This window comes from Colletotrichum godetiae, assembly GCF_030913485.1.
Source record: "Colletotrichum godetiae strain CBS 193.32 chromosome Unknown BDP55scaffold_8, whole genome shotgun sequence".
In the NCBI taxonomy this organism is placed as follows: domain Eukaryota; kingdom Fungi; phylum Ascomycota; class Sordariomycetes; order Glomerellales; family Glomerellaceae; genus Colletotrichum; species Colletotrichum godetiae.
The window spans coordinates 706900-722155 of NW_026851256.1; the positions used below are offsets into that span (position 1 = coordinate 706900).

General features: G+C 52.8%; 5 protein-coding genes across 5 annotated transcripts; 2 read left to right on the forward strand and 3 right to left on the reverse strand.

Annotated features, from left to right (window-relative positions):
• Window positions 1-2266: 2266 nt before the first annotated feature.
• On the forward strand, window positions 2267-4885 carry BDP55DRAFT_546064 (uncharacterized protein; the record flags this gene model as incomplete). Its single annotated transcript, XM_060568622.1, has 2 exons — window positions 2267-2368; window positions 2414-4885. 2 exons carry the CDS (start codon window positions 2267-2269, stop codon window positions 4883-4885), a joined length of 2574 nt encoding a protein of 857 aa, XP_060433212.1.
• Window positions 4886-4892: 7 nt separating this feature from the next.
• Window positions 4893-6594, reverse strand: BDP55DRAFT_604627 (1-aminocyclopropane-1-carboxylate deaminase). Its single transcript, XM_060571093.1, has 2 exons — window positions 5815-6594; window positions 4893-5762 (listed from the first exon to the last, which is right to left on the reverse strand). The coding sequence occupies exons 1-2, from the start codon at window positions 6115-6117 to the stop codon at window positions 5037-5039; spliced, it is 1029 nt and encodes a 342-aa protein (XP_060433213.1). The 5' UTR covers window positions 6118-6594; the 3' UTR covers window positions 4893-5036.
• A 192-nt stretch (window positions 6595-6786) lies between these two features.
• BDP55DRAFT_410644 (uncharacterized protein) lies at window positions 6787-7700 on the forward strand. The gene is made up of 2 exons (XM_060567369.1): window positions 6787-7414; window positions 7470-7700. Exon 1 carries the CDS (start codon window positions 6924-6926, stop codon window positions 7392-7394), a length of 471 nt encoding a protein of 156 aa, XP_060433214.1. The 5' UTR covers window positions 6787-6923; the 3' UTR covers window positions 7395-7414; window positions 7470-7700.
• Window positions 7701-8048: 348 nt separating this feature from the next.
• Window positions 8049-8734, reverse strand: BDP55DRAFT_546098 (uncharacterized protein; the record flags this gene model as incomplete). The annotated part of the gene is made up of 2 exons (XM_060568625.1): window positions 8049-8380; window positions 8446-8734. 2 exons carry the CDS (start codon window positions 8732-8734, stop codon window positions 8049-8051), a joined length of 621 nt encoding a protein of 206 aa, XP_060433215.1.
• Window positions 8735-13285: 4551 nt separating this feature from the next.
• BDP55DRAFT_529044 (chaperonin 10-like protein) lies at window positions 13286-13927 on the reverse strand (the record flags this gene model as incomplete). Its single annotated transcript, XM_060567828.1, has 1 exon — window positions 13286-13927. A coding segment is annotated over one exon (642 nt), but the record flags the coding sequence as incomplete, so codon positions are not given.
• Between the last annotated feature and the right edge of the window lie 1329 nt (window positions 13928-15256).

Below are 15256 nucleotides of genomic sequence, written 5' to 3' on the forward strand. Positions count from 1 at the left end.
GTAATGAATGAGAGTGAGTGAAGGAAGGGAAAGAATGAAGGCGAGAGAGAGAAACGAAAAGTGGGCAAACAGAGTCAACCGTTACCCGCGAATCCATGATCCGTTCAGGAAACTCTCCTCCCCCCTGTTGCTGGGCTTTCTCCATCAATAAAAGGACCTATATAACAGAGTCCGGAAGTAGTGGTGCCCCTGTTGTGATAATTTCCCGGGCCTGGGGGATGATGTGACGGACTAGGCCGCTTTGGCACGTCCAAGCAATCTACACCATGGAGCCATGGTTTTAGGGGCAAGGATCATGACGGTGTTGGCTCGTGGCCCTCTGAGATGAGAACCAACATGAGGAATCAGTTGAGTTGGAATAGTTTGAAACTTCCAAAGTAAAAGGAAGAGAAGATCATGAGAAGATATTCAGAGATCGACTTGCCGAACTGGAATGCGAACAACGGTGTGGTGTTTTGCCCATACATTCGGGATGTTCGCCTGCCTCACCCGAGGAATGCAATGCGACTGTGACGGTCGACCCGACTCACCATTCCCAAGACCGCCAATGAAGACAACGCTCGGCGGGCTGTTTTCCTCGACAAGTTAGCCCCCCAAGCAGATGCCCTACCCCCCTACCTTCATCGAAAAGAAACGGTCCTAGCGCGTCCAGAACAGACAAGCACACAGATAACAAGACGAAAGCATGTGCGAACTGCGAAGTGCGAACCAGCCATCCGGTGCTAAAGAAAGCACCTTGTGGTGGACGCGAAGGAAGAGTGGGAGTCTGACTTTGCAGCGCTGGCGCCACGAGTTTTGTACTTTGCGTCTGAGTCGACCCCTCATCCCTCCCAGAGTGATTTAAAATGATCCTTTGGCCCCTCCACTCTTCTAACAGACGGTACGGATTCATGAAAGTTCTAGGCTCTGCCTTTCCCAAGATGATGGTCCGCTGTGCATGAGCCGGCGCCGCGCATCTGTTCGCTTTGGCGTGCTCCTTTGCGCTTTGCCTCGCCTCGATCGCTTCCGCTTTCCCGCGACGGCAACGGACTGTGCTACAGATGAAGTGTTGAGTGGCGCCAACTCTCAAACCCGTCTTCTTTCAGAGAGCCTCAGTGCTTCACTCATATTCGTTGCCGTGGTCACTTGACCCAAGCTGTGGCAGGGTAAGGTGAGCAAGGAGCAGAGGTAAAGGGTATAGAGGAAAGGGAACCGCTGGATACTTCATCTCTGGGAGAGAGTCATGGAAGTGGTATGTGCGGAGAGGAAACTGGTCAAACTAGCAGAGTTTGCGATTCATGAAGGGACCGTTCATCTCAACTTTTTCATCCCAACGGTGTCCCTGCGAGGAGCCCAACCTCGAAAATATCCCATGGAAAAACTGAAAAGGCAAGGGAAACGAACGGAACGGGGAATCGAGCGACAAAAGCCTGCTTTCCAGCCTTGCTAGCTTCGAGAACAACAACAACACTCAACTCTTGACGCCCGATAATCAAACTCCCACGGCCCAAAGCAACGTGCTTTCACAGCATTCCATGGCCAAAGCCCCTGTCCAAGCCCTTGTCGTTCGTCTTTTTTTTTTTTTTTTTTTTTTTTTTGGCGAAGGAAGGCCATTGCCAGAAGGAAAAATCCCCGAGCTTTCGAAGCCCTGGAATGCAGCTTAGAATTATTCTTCCTCTAATTATGGCTGACCACGGAGGCCTGAAAGCTGAAAGCCTCATGTTCGTCCTCGGCTCTCCGAGTCTCCGTAACACTAACAGCAAACAGGTTCCCGATGCTATTGGGAAATGAAGACGAGGTCGGTACGGGTCTACTAGTCAACAAGTCAAGCAATTGTCAAGGAAGCCCTCTGCTCTCTTGGTCTCCTCTCCGAGGTCTCCAGCCCCCAGTCCCAGGGCGATCGCTGCAAGTCGGGCATGAGGTGGTGTGGATCATCTCCACGAACATCCCGGCATTCCGTCCATCGGGCACCAACTCGACGCCGCTCTCTTGAGATGAAGCGTTGATGCCAATCAACTCTTCTCCCTTTGAAAGCTTCCTTTAAACATGCACGTCGTCCCGGAGCGGGTGGCCAATGTTGCATGACTCCCGCAAGACCTTTCCTTGTCTGCTCTTATACTCGCTGCGTTTTCTGCTGTTTTTGTTGGAGGAAATTTTCCAAGCGGCCTGTCCTTACCGTCCCATCCCGCATCCGTACCAGACCAAAAAGAGGGTGAAGCCATCGTCAAGTTTTTCAGCTGCAGTGGAGATTTCATTTTGATCATCATTTCGGCCCGTTGACTGCAGCATGACCCATCGACAGGCCCCGCCGCAGCCGGCCCGGAGCTCGCGGCCCCAGACCGAGAAGGTATCCAGCTCGGCATCCAAGAGCAAGGGAACTAAAGCGACGGTACCGGCTCCGGCACCAGCTCCGGCTTCCAAGCCCGCGAGGCAGACGACTCCAATCGCAGCACCGAAGCCTGTCCGCCCGGTTTCTGCTCACAAACTTCAGCCCCCGGTGCAGCAGTGGACAGGAAACCCAAGCCCTCCCTCTTACACCAGCTTCAACGTCCCACCTCCCGCGAGCCCAGCACCGAAAACCGGCGCCGGTGGCCCTACGGCACCCCCGAAAGGCCCTCTATCTGGCGTCGGCCGCGTAGCCGACCTCCGCAGCCCCGGACCCGGCGCCCTTACCAGCTTTCCGCCACCGCCGACACCGCCACAGAGGGAGACCGCCGGCTACTTTCCCGCGGGTGCAGGACAGCAACAACAACTATCATCAGCGCAAATTAAGGCAGCCGCAGCTCGTGTCCCGGCTAGTGCGGCCAATGGAGTCCTTACACCACCCGAAAAGGCAAAAAGTACTGGGGCAGCGGAACAGCGGCGGCCTGGCATGATCGACTTTGATAACCTCGAAGAGACGCTCCAGAACCTACGCTTCGCGCCCTCGCCGATGCTGTCTACTATCTACTCCGCCCCGTCGACACCTCGCGACGAACTTGCTACTCCCGACTTCACCGCCAGCACCACCACATCGTGCTTCACGCCTCCCTCCACGAATCCGACGCCTGAACCCGTGACGCCGTTGGATCTCACTCCTCGAGGACCGCCGCCGCAACTGAAGCAGCAGCAGCAGCAGCAGCAGCCAAAGAAGGAACTCACAATGTCTCCCACCAGACCGCGCGCCAACTCCCGCAGGGCCAGCCCGCCCAGCAGAAAGCGAGGACGCGGCGTCGTCGCCTGCATCGATAGCCCCGTCACCTTTTGCACGACGTGGTACACACACCCTACTGCGCCCGACTTCTCCATCTGCTCGAAGTGCTACGAGGACCACCTCGTCGGCACCCGTTTCGAGCACGACTTCCGAGGCAAGATCTGCGACGACAACAAGCCGCGAGTCTGCCGCTTCAGCAAGCCCCGCGTCAAGGACCATCTTCTCCGTAACACCCTTGCTACGGGACGCATCGAAGACCTCGTCAGCTTCCTCCTTCACAGGAGCGCCGTTCCGGACTGCAGAGGTGCCGATGGAGCCAAGGGAAGCGACGGGGCGAAATGGTACCGTCCAAAGAACAATGCTGTGCCAAACATGGTTGTCTGCCAGGCCTGCTACGAGGACCATATCAAGCCGTACCGCTTCGCGGCCAACTTTGAGCAGGCCACGGGACAAGCCACCAACGATGTCTGGTCCTGCGACCTCTCCACCCGTTTTATTCAAAATATTTACAAAGAAGCGGCCGTCAAAGACGACTGGATCGGCTTCACCAAGGAGGCTTTCGCCAGGATGGATATGCCCCCCTGCGCCAAGCGCCAAAAGGTTACCGTCACCTCCCGCAAGTGGTTCACCCCCGCGGCCGCAGGCCACGACGGTATCCTTGTCTGCGCCGCGTGCTACTGCGACTTTGTGGCTGGCACCGGCGAAGAAGGAAAATGGTGCGATGCCGGCACGAACCTCGCCTCGCGGTACGGCAGCCTCGTCTACTGCGCGCTGGGTCACTTCAACATTGGCATTGCAATGTCCTGCGCCACCGAGGCGAAGCAGTATTCTATCTTCTGGAAGGCCCTCGACGCGGCCTGCACCGAGGAGTTCTGCAGCCCGCAGGGTATCAAAGACGGGACGTGGTATACGTTTCCGTCCCACCCGGCCGAGTTCGGCATCTGTGCCGCCTGCGTGTCGACCGTTGCCGAACCTCTCGGCTTGAGCTCCTCTCTCGTGCCCAAATGTGGCGTATCATCCGGCACGACGCTCTTGTGCTGCTTCAACCCGGCGAACCCACGCTTTGCGCCGTACATGGCGAAGCTTCTCGAGTGCCACTTCACGGCCGACACCCAGCCGCTTGAGTCCTACGCCCTCGAGTTCGCCAGCCTGCCGCTCTGCCCACGCGACGAAGATTTCCGCGACAGGCGGTGGTATGGATGGCAGGACTGCACGATCTGCCCGTCATGCTACAACGAGTTCATCCGCGGCACGACGCTGGCTGCCGCTATGCCCCTCAAGGGTGGGACCGCGGCCCCAAGTCTTATGTGCGAAATGTACAGCCCGCGCATGCGCAACCTCTACGCCCAGGCGTGTGCCCGCAACGACTCATCTGAGCTACTCCGGGTATCCAAGGCCCGTCGGGCCGTCTATGTCGAGACGGTGCCTACGATCCGGCAGATGATTATGGAGGCGCAGATGGCGCTCGGCCAGCAGCGTATGTCGAACGTTGCGAGCTCGACGAGTCGAGCTATGGGGCAGGTTAAGGATGCTGTTATGCCGAGCCAGGGGGTTTACAGTATGCCCGGCGTTGGATTCGGCTTCTCCAATCACTTTGAGGCTCAGGGTGCCTCGTACAGCAAGCAGGCGAACTCCATCATGGCAGAATATGGGTCGGGATCACGAACGCATGTTATTGGAACGTTGGAGAAGAGATGGAGGGAGGTTGAGTGAGGTGGATGCCTTGAATGAGTGAGGACGTACAAGCATGTTATTCCCTTTGTCTAAAGATACCACTTAGAATATGAAACCCCTTTTCCAAAACATCCACCACCTCTAATATTATTCTGCGATGACTCTGACTTGAGTCGCAAAAGCACCGACTTCACTCCGTCAGTTTCGGATACGCACTCAGAGCTGCCTGGCCACCGGTATGCAAAAACAACGTGGCTTTTCCATCAAACCCTCCTGCCTTTGCAGTATGCAGCAGCCCGGTAAACGCCTTACCGGTGTAGACCGGATCAGTCAGGATTCCCTCCGTCCTAGCCAACGCCTTGATGCCCTCCGCCGTCCGCTCATCAAGGTGACCGTAAGAGCCCCCAAGGTAATCATAGTCAATCTCAAAGTCCTCCCTCGTGATCGACGCAGGGTCCAACCCAATCTTCTTCGCCGCGGTCCTTGCAATGTCCAACACTAGCCCTGCCACGTCGTCTTCAGGCTTCTTCAGAATCGAGTATCCGACCAGTCGCTTCCGCGAACCATCACGGCCGAGCTGCTGCGCGAGCTTGAAGCCGGCAACCAGGCCACCCAAGGTCGAGCCGGATCCAACTGCGACTACGATGTTCGAGATTGACTTTTTGTGCTCGTCTTCCCACTCGAGGAGCTCAAAGGCCCATCTTGCGTAGCCTAGGCCGCCTAGAGGGTGCGTGCTTGCTCCCGCGGGGATCACGTAGGGCTTCCGCCCGCGGCTTTTGAGGGCGGAGACGACGTCGTCTTGGCTTGTGTTTGGCGGGAACGTCTCGGCGCCGAGGATCGAATTGAGCTGGATGTTGCCTGCGTATTTGTACTCTGCATCATCTGACGGGACAGCAGTGACTGGAAAGAGAGCAACCTTTCTGTCCGTCAGACCACGTGAGAGCTAAGAAAGGTGGCGGAAAACTCACTTTTAGGCCTAGCTTTGCCGCAGCCGCAGCCGTCTGGCGCATGTGGTTCGACTGGGTCCCGCCGGTCGTAACTATCGTGTCCGCAACTTGGTCGATCGCATCCGCCAAGACGTACTCTAGCTTGCGCACCTTGTTGCCTCCGAACGCGAGGCCAGAGTTGCAGTCATCGCGGGCAATGTAGATGTCCCCTTCCTTAATCCCCTCCTGGTTCGGGAGTCGCTGCAAGCGTTCAATGTCGACCGGCCGGTCATAGGTTAATTGGATGCGAGGGATCTCGCTGAATGGATGCGGAAGACTCACCATATTTGACTGGTCTCTCGTACCCTGTACTATCGCTTGAGATGTTGGCTACTTTGCCTCAGAGATCAGTCTTGCTGTTGTTGTTGAGGTGCAAGAGTTGAAGCCTTGACATGGGACTTTGGGAGAGGGGCCATCTAACGTAAGATGGATACCCCCGCTTCAGCTAATTCCATGTTAGCCTATGACGTGCGATGGGTAAAAAGGCCATGTGGTTTGTAAGCGGTTGTAGTTTTGAAGATGACTTTTCGCGATCAAATGCTTTGGTATAGCAACGAACTCCATTTCTAGGTGACGCTCCACACACATCAGTATAGCTGCCCGGATAGCGTGCCAGAGATCCATATTCTTACAAGAAGACTTTGAAGGATGTTCTAAAGAAGTCGACCATACTATCTAGGCCAAAAGGTTGGACATCATCTATCACTACTGCTAGAATATATAACAAATACTACCGCCTTCCCTGAAAAGTTAGAAGAAGCCGCAAGTAAACCGAACCTCGAGGTCCCATCTCAAAGTTTGGTACGCTAATGACTGATTAGGTTGTTGCTCTCCGCAATTCTTAAGCAGCCTTTAAGGGAGGGTTTCGTTTCAACTTTCTTTCAGCCATCGAGGTATAGAGTAGATTGAGAAGCGGAAAACTTGGCCCGCGCCATGATATAAAGTGCACTTGTCTGACTGCTTGATGCCAAGCATCCTGTTCATATTGCCATCGACATCATTCCTCCAGTACACGCGTGTAGTACTTCCTCCACATAAAGCTTAGCCTCCAAATAATTCAACTACAGATTCACAAAGATAGGTCGGCAAAAATGCGGTGGAAACAACTTATCTGCTTGCTCGTCCCCTTCGTTCGGGCGGATAGTCCCCCTAAAGACCCGACCCCCGTCACGCGCATCGCAAAAACCCTCACCTCGGCGCCCACTGCAACTTCATCTGCCTCGAAACCGACGGTTGTAGTAGATCGATTCAAGTACGTCCCGGCGACCCGAGGCCGGGAGCTATGTTGGTACGACAGCTTCGTCGATAAGATCGACATGCCCATCAGGCGCGGGCACTATTCCGCCGAGATCCTCAAAGCCGTCTATGACTGCCAGGATAAATGCAGACGGCCGCTCTCTAACGGTGACGAGTGCAAGTATGCCTACTACGTCAAGGGAGGTCCTAGGTCTAATGACATTTGCCTATTGGACAACAAGGGCTTCAACCCCAAGATGATAAATGGCACTGGTCCATATGATTCTTGGGTCTGCGTTGGCAGCGATAAGATCAATCAGGCCTGAACTTGAGTGAGGGTTTGGATGTAAGTTCAGATAGCCGGGAAATGATGAAGGTTACCCTGTGACTGACAGATTTAGGCGTTGTACATACCTAGCAGCTCTAGGATGCGAGCATCGATCAAATGTTGGAATTTGAAGCTTGGCCATATCAGCATCACCAAGGGACGAAACATGGCGCCCGTATTTGACCCGATCATACACAGTATGGCTAGAGACGCAGTATTCGATATCACAAAATCAAGCTTTGCGACTTATGAGCACAATTCAGTCGGCAATCTACTTGACCACTGCATTGGTTTCAGCAACAGAAGCTACGAATAATGGCTGGTAAGAACACTAATTTACGTGGAATATCCCAATCTATGCTTAACTTTCTTTGGGATCCCAAAAATGACGACAATCAAATTCACTCGGCAAACGTCTGAAGGGCTCAAAACTTGCAAAGATCAATGATATTATTCGAGAAACCTTTGAGATTACAGGTTTTTCAAAACCCTTACGAGTGGTAAATAGTTGAAACGACAGTAAATGCTAAGGTATATGTTCCATAGCGCCTTAAAATGCAATCCAAATCCAGTAACGCAAATTTCACTCCTGTTGACGTTCGTGAAAAAAAAATGCCAAATTATTCATCAAGACCCTCCCTCATCCCCAAATTTACAAGAAGAGAGCGCCAACGGCAGCGGCACCAATTAGGCCGAGACCCTGAGGCGACACAATACCCGCAGCATTGGGAGTCTGGGTAGTCTGACTGCCTGCCGTGGTCGGGGTGGTGCTGCTGCCGCCGTTGTTGCTGCCGGATCCGGATGCGGAGGTCTGAGTCGGGGAAGAGGATCCGCCCCCGACCGCGCCGGGGGTGATGGTGGTTGTGAGTTGGGCCGAGTTAGTGGGGCGCGCCGCTGAGACGGACGGGGTAGTGGAAGCATAGGATGCGGTGGAGGCGTAGGAGGTGCTGGCGAAGCCGCAGGTTCTCAGGATGTCGTTGATGTCTATGTCAATATGAGTTAGTACGGGACAAGATTGGGGGATGTTGGGTTTTGGTTTATCTGCTTACCATCCAAGTCATCTCTGTCCCGAACGTTCTGGTCCATGCAGCTGGCGCAGAGCGCGGCGTACTGGGAGACGTTGATGCTGTTGTTTGTGCAGACGCACTGGGCCTCCAGGCGATCCTCGGTCAGGTCATTGTTGATGAGGTCGTCGTTGACCTCGCAAGCCTGGCCGAGGTCGTAAATGGGGCGACAGACGGCCTGGCACTGGGTGGGAATGTCATCGTTGTCGAGTTGGAGGTCGGCCTTGACGAAGGCGACGGCAGCAAGGGACATGGCGACGCGGTTGAAATGCATTTTGGCTGTTGGAGTTGTTCTTGGTGACTGAAGTCGATTTAAGGCTTGAATTGGCTGGGAAATGTGCGAATCGAGGCAATGTTGTGATTTTTGATCGTGTTGGGATGCTGATGAGAATCCAGGATGTAGAGCGGAATGATGCCGGATATATACTAATGTTTCGAGCGACTCTCCTCCCAGGGGCGAGGATCCATGGATCAACAACACAGAGTCGATCAACGGCAGAAGAGACAGACAGACACACCACGTAGGAAGCATCCGGCCGTGTCTCGGGCAGCGACCGCGCATCGTCACTTAGAGGCTTGGGTCTTGGTTGGTATCTTGGCGCTGGCAGTTCTCCATCTCCGCAGCTTCCACTCAAATTGCAGCTATTCGAAAGTGGATTTCGATGAGGGAAGCCAAGAAGCCCCCTAGCTGCCCCAGCCTCAATTGGCGACTCAACATCCCGGGCATTATTCGACGGTAGTTTTTTTTGGTTGTATGAACGTCCTGCTAAAGCCCACTGAACAAGTCTAAATTGAATACACGCTAATTACCTAAAGTCGAGCTCTCGGCAAGTGTTGCTTGGGGGCCTTTCAGTTCCCCGTCAGAGCCCTATGTCATGTTTCTTCCACCTTGTCGAAGCGAAGACAGAAGCCTGCCCTCCGCTGTCCCCGAATCCCCAGGAAAGCTTAATGTGATACGACTAGGGCCCCTTGTGATTCTGTGGACAGTCACAATTTGGCACGAGTCCAAGACGGAGAAGTGTCGCGTGCTACAATTGACAGCATAGTCATTACGGACATGACCGCAACTTGAAATGGTAATGGTATTTACGCAAGGTCAATGCCGGGTGAACAGCCAAGCACCCCCAAAGTGTCAAACAACTGAAGTGGCGCCATAACAACCAGCCAACAAGATAAATGCGTACTACAGGTGTGAGACAATTACCTTACCTCCACGAAATCATGAAATGCCCCTCAAGAGTTCACATAGTGCCATTCGCCATGGTGAGGAGCACAATTGTCTACGCGTACGCTTTGTCCGCACCAACAAGATTCAGTGCTGGGCTTGGGGTCTCGTCGTCTTCCAGAAACTATCAGCCGTGGATCTTGCCAAGGTAAACGCCCCGTCGATTAAACCTTTTGTTATTTTAGATTTCTGCCAATCCATTGTACTCCGTACTAAACTTCCATGAGTACGAATAAGGTGATTACTAGAGATACCCGTACGTAAAAGTTAAGAGGATGAAAATTCGCCGCCGGCACATCCCCGCCAAGCACAGCAGAGCCACGGCGACACGCACCAACCCGCCTCCTCACACAACTATAGAGAACGCGCATTCCAGCAGCCATACCCGTAAGGCTTTCCATCCGACTGGATCTTCCACCATCCACGCCATCCAAGGATGCGCAAGAAAAGATCCGAACATGAGCTGTCGTGTTTCACATCTCTACTTGGCGCATAGTCTCAAAGAGGGGGAGCCTTGTAGTCCCAGTATCTCGTTGTTTACGGTTCGTCCAGTCACGTTCTTAAGGCTTGAAGGGGGTGTTCCCTGCCAGCCTACCCTTCAGTGCCCCCCAAATGACGCTGCGCTGCGGATGATCGACACCACGTCCTGCCACTGGGATCATCATCGGCGCAGGAGTCTGACGGTCTGACCACTCGGAAATCTTTTCTGCGGGTGTTCTGATTGTTCACTGGCTGTTAGTCTCCGCCAGCCTTCGTCAACTCCACGCAACATCAGCACCATCCCCAGCCTTCCTTGCAGCTACATGGGCGATTCTATTCGTAGGGAGACTACGCGGGGCAGCATTGAAGCGGGGGGCTCTGCGTTTGCCCAAAAAGGCACCAAAGCTTCGCGGTGTCTCCATGTCGAGGCCAGCTGAGGGGAGCTGCGGGTACGTGATGCTAAATTTAGGGCCTCACGATGCGCTTGCATCTTGGCACTCTGCCAAAAGAAATTTTAACCAACAAACAAAAGTCAACACAAGACCCACTGGAAATTGAACATCGAATAAGCTTTAAACTCTTCTCATGATCGAACGAACTTTTGGGCTTCTAGATTTTAATCCCAGTGGAAGAACACAACCGCGAGATATTCCGAACAATTATCGTCAATTTACTGATCTCCATGGGGTCTACGTAAGGTGCCAAGACGTCACTGAAGCTTCGCCTCGTTCAAGAGAAGGCTGGTGGAGGAGGACAAAGTGACAAAACAAACCAAGCTCAAGATAAGTAAAATAATCGCGTAAAGACCCCAATCTGGTAGGACAGAAATAGACTCAGAGTGGGGACTTCTGGCTTGCACATATCCAGAAACCAGACCGCAATTTCAAGATCTATATTCGTATGATTGAGTCGGTCTAGAAGTTGTTCAAGTGACCATTCAGACGGCTTGACTGAGGCCGGTTGCCTGGAACTTCGGCGTACAACCCACCTTCCACCAATCTAGGCGAGTTACAGCTCGTCAAGGTTCAGAAGATCGATCGTCAATGTCATCTCGTGGTCATCATACGCGTACGAGGCTCAGTACAGTCTCGAAAGACGTAAGCCTGAGTGGTGAGTCTGTGAGAACATTCGAGTTACGGGTGATGATGTCTGATCTGTGATCACGTCCCACCTTTTGCTTCTGCCGGATCCATCAGGTAACCTGAATAATGGATAGAACAGAAATATTAACAACGCCTGACTCAAAGCGAGTTGAATAAGATAGAATGGGGTCGCAACTTGCCTGCTGTGTCTTTGGTCAAGCTGTCATCATAGGAGCCGCTGTAGTATCGGTAGGCCTTATTGTTTTTGTTTTGTGATCATGCAGAAGACCAGTCTTTACCAACTGATCCCCTAGTCGAAACACCTAGCTAGAACCACAAAGACAAGCGGACTGAATGAGCTGGAGGTACAACAGGCTCAACAGCGCGGTCTGAGACATAGGGCACTCGGCGGATTGCAAGTTGCATCACTTTACTTGCGCGACATCAACTTTCATCAACTCTTATAAATGGTTAATTTGGTACAAGACGCAGTGCTGGAGTCTAGTCGTAGGTTATATACACGAGCAGAATGCGTTGCAGGAAAAGGTTTCCGTTGCCGGATGTCTCCAGGCTTCACCGCGGAGTTGAGTGTGAGAGCTTGTTCTGTCCACGCTTGTTCGTGGTGATCTAACAGCACGGGGCAGGCATGATGAATATCGAGAGCGTTTGCCTCCCTCACCAGCTGGAAACAGTTCAAGTTTTGCTATGTCATGTCAATTGGCTAGTTGCATGAATATAGGAACAAGTCACGTCTACTTATTGTCTCACTGCTTTGGCTACCAGTTGATCGAAGATGATGGTGTGGGTAAAGATCATATGTCTGTTTGGTAATTTAGTACTGGGTCAAACTTGGAATATGATAGTGCGTGTCGCAATGACTATAACAAGGCAAGCCATTAGTGTAGTGGATTATCTAGCCCACGTATAAGGGCAGTAGTGACTCCCAGCATTGCCAAGTGTTGATCTAGCTACGTGACCGGGCCAAAGACCGAGCCTATTGCACAAAGAAGGTAAACGTACGGGAATACAAGTCCCATATCTACTCCGTATAGTTTCATTTTACCGACGGTCTACATAAAGTACTTTAGCAATAGGGGTCAGACGATGATACAGTCATGGCCCACTCATGAATGGCTGTCAAGGATGCATCTAACTAGAAACTCTCAAGCTCAGTAGGTTTCGAGGACCATCAAATCACGAGACCACCAAGTTCTTTCTTTGGAAGTGCCAAAAGTAAATTGTCAGTGTCATCAATTGATTGAGCTTTTGTGTAGTCACGACTATGATTGAAAGTTGTAAAATAGTTCTGGTACTGATGATTTGATCATAATATGTCGTTTAACGTTACGCTAACTACAGCTCACAACTATAAACATGTTTGTGGCTTTTCGTTCATAATACCTAGATTGAACCCATAAGCGTACTTTACAGTCATACCGAAATGTCTCCTATTCCAATGACTTTTGGCGCAAAACTCCAATGCGAACACGAAGCTTCCAGTTGTCTTTACGTTGGTAGTCGGCGGGTACTAGCGACTCCCAGGACTGACCGCATTGTAGAAGAGAAACTACAGGGCCAAACCAGCCACAAGTGTTAACTCTGCTCCAATTGGATAAATGTGTCGTCTGGAATATCCTCATGAATTCATCTTTTGAGATCAGTCGAAAACCACGACAACCTTATTCGCCTTGCCTGACTTTGCCAACTCCAACGCCTCTAATGCCTGGTCAAACGGAACCTGATCACTGACGATCTCCGCGTATTTGTCCCAGTTGTCGACGATGTCATCCGTCACCTCAAAAATCTCAGTCGGATAGCCCACGCTGAAAACAATCGTCAGCTCCGTAGAAATTAACTGCGCAAAGTTCAGTTCAGTTGGCTTCCTGTGGACTCCGACCACGCCAAACGTGGCGCCGCGCTTCGCCATTTTGCACACCTGCGCAGGGACCGGCGGCGCGCCCGCAGCGTCCAGAAAGATATCGGTACCAGGGCGTGTGCCACGGTTCTGCGCCGTCGCTCCATCTCCTTGTAACTCGACTAGCTTCGCGGCCAAGTCTTCTGCCTCTGCTGAGTTGATGACGGCGTCGGCACCGACTTTGAGAGCCTTTTCGAGCCTCGCGTTGACAACGTCTATGACAACGATGTGGCTTGCTCCCTTTCTGCGATACCCCAAAACCGCGCCCAAACCGATAGGCCCTGCGCCAAAAACGACAACCTTGCAGCCCGGTTTCGGGCTCGTCCTGTTTACTGCGTGCAGGGCGACCGCCATGGGCTCGTTTAGTGCCGCAATGTGCCAGGGTATGCTCTTCGGAATCTTCTTCAGGTGCTTCCGTGGCTCGTAGTTGTAGATGACGACGTACTCGCACAGCGCACCCTGCGCACCGCCCGACCCGAGCAGGCCGTCCTGAAAAACCATCGTGTCTACCACAACGTGGTCGCCAACATCGACATCTGGTGATTCAATATCCTTTCCGATTTCTGCCACTTCTCCTGCCGGTTCGTGACCGAGGGGTGTGCAGCCCTGATAGGGCGGGATACCGCCATGATCCGTGTACAGGCTGTCGGAGCCGCAGATACCGCAGGCTTTGATCTTGAGGAGGACATCTTTGGGGCCAGCTACGGGTGTCGGGTGATCGACCCACGACAAAACACCGGGCGCGGTGATTTCAACGCGCTTCATAACGGGCTCAGGCTGGGGACTGAACAAAGAGAATGTCAAAAGATGGTCGCTGGAAAACACAATCGAACGTTCAAAGGAGAGTTGTTGAGTAACTAATTGATTCTCCCAAGCGGAATATAAGTCCCGCTCGTGGACTCTTATATTCCATCTCCTCTTCGCTTTCAATTGACCTCATCGTCTGGAAAGCGATACCGATACCGAGACATCGTGAATAAACAAATGAGAGGTAGCAGAGTGCGAAAGGGGGGTTGCGACGAAGGTTGACAATTGCTCCCCGAAACTAGCCCCCCTTACCATTTGGCTAGGGCCCCCTAGTTAGTTCTTGATGCCGCGAACCTTACTTTGGAGTTCAGGATGTGGCTCAGTGCAGCACATGCTCCCATTGGTGACCCAAGGTAGTGACTAAGCGCTATCAGCGGTTAGCCTCCTGGTTAGGTTATGCTATGGACGGAGTAGCCCGTCCGGACTTTCAGAACTCATCTTCGGAAGAAGAAACGACCGTGATAAGGGCATCATGCCATCAGAGCCCGCCAAGAAGATCTCGTGAGACTCTGGATCCTGATAGTGAAAGACAATATGAATGAGACTGCTGACATCAGTCTCAGATGCAAGAGATGCCAGTACCGAAAGGCATCTTGAAAACCCCGCAGCTTTAGCGGTCGTAACTTCACTGACTCGGTGTTCTACGCTCACAGCTGAAATGTTCACGCACGGAGCCATGCCAGAACTGCGCATCTGCTGAACAGACTTGCGAGTATCGAGAAGTCGACCGTAAACGACGGCCAGCAACTCACGAATATGTTGTCAGCCTAGAGAATAGAGTCGCATGGCTAGAGTCCTTCATAGGTAGGCTCCAAGCCGCGCCCAGCCAGGAGCGGGACAGCCTGCTGCAGACCGTGTCATTCGGGGATCACCTCCCAGCCACGGAACCATCTTCAACGGTGAACGTGAGTGAAGAGAAGGATCTCGAGCCCAAGCGAGGTAGTAGCGCGAATCTTCAGGTCGACATTGAAGGTTCGCTCATCTACCATGGAGCGACGAGTATCTATCGCGCGCATCTCGGTGTGCCAGCACGGGACAACACCTCACCCTCCTTCAAGTTCTCTGCGAATTATGTGGTCGGTCCCGACTCAAATTTCGAGCATGTGGCGGAGCATTTCGGGATCAATTTACACGACGAACTGGTTGATGACGCGTTGATGCAGTTCTTCAAATGGCAGTACCCTCATTTCATGTTCATCTACCGTGAAGCGTTCCTAAGGGACCACTTTGGTGACCGGGTTCAGAGCAAGTACTGGTCATCAGCTCTGCTCCTGTCTATCTGTGCCT

Excerpts from the sequence above, each read along its gene's own strand:
- BDP55DRAFT_604627 (XM_060571093.1), bottom strand. The coding sequence starts at position 6,117 with ATGGTGAGTCTTCCGCATCCATTCAGCGAGATCCCTCGCATCCAATTA. Across the intron at positions 5,763-5,814 it reads CGGCAAAGCTAGGCCTAAAA|GTTGCTCTCTTTCCAGTCAC; the intron begins GTGAGTTTTCCG and ends ACGGACAGAAAG.
- BDP55DRAFT_410644 (XM_060567369.1), top strand. The coding sequence starts at position 6,924 with ATGCGGTGGAAACAACTTATCTGCTTGCTCGTCCCCTTCGTTCGGGCG.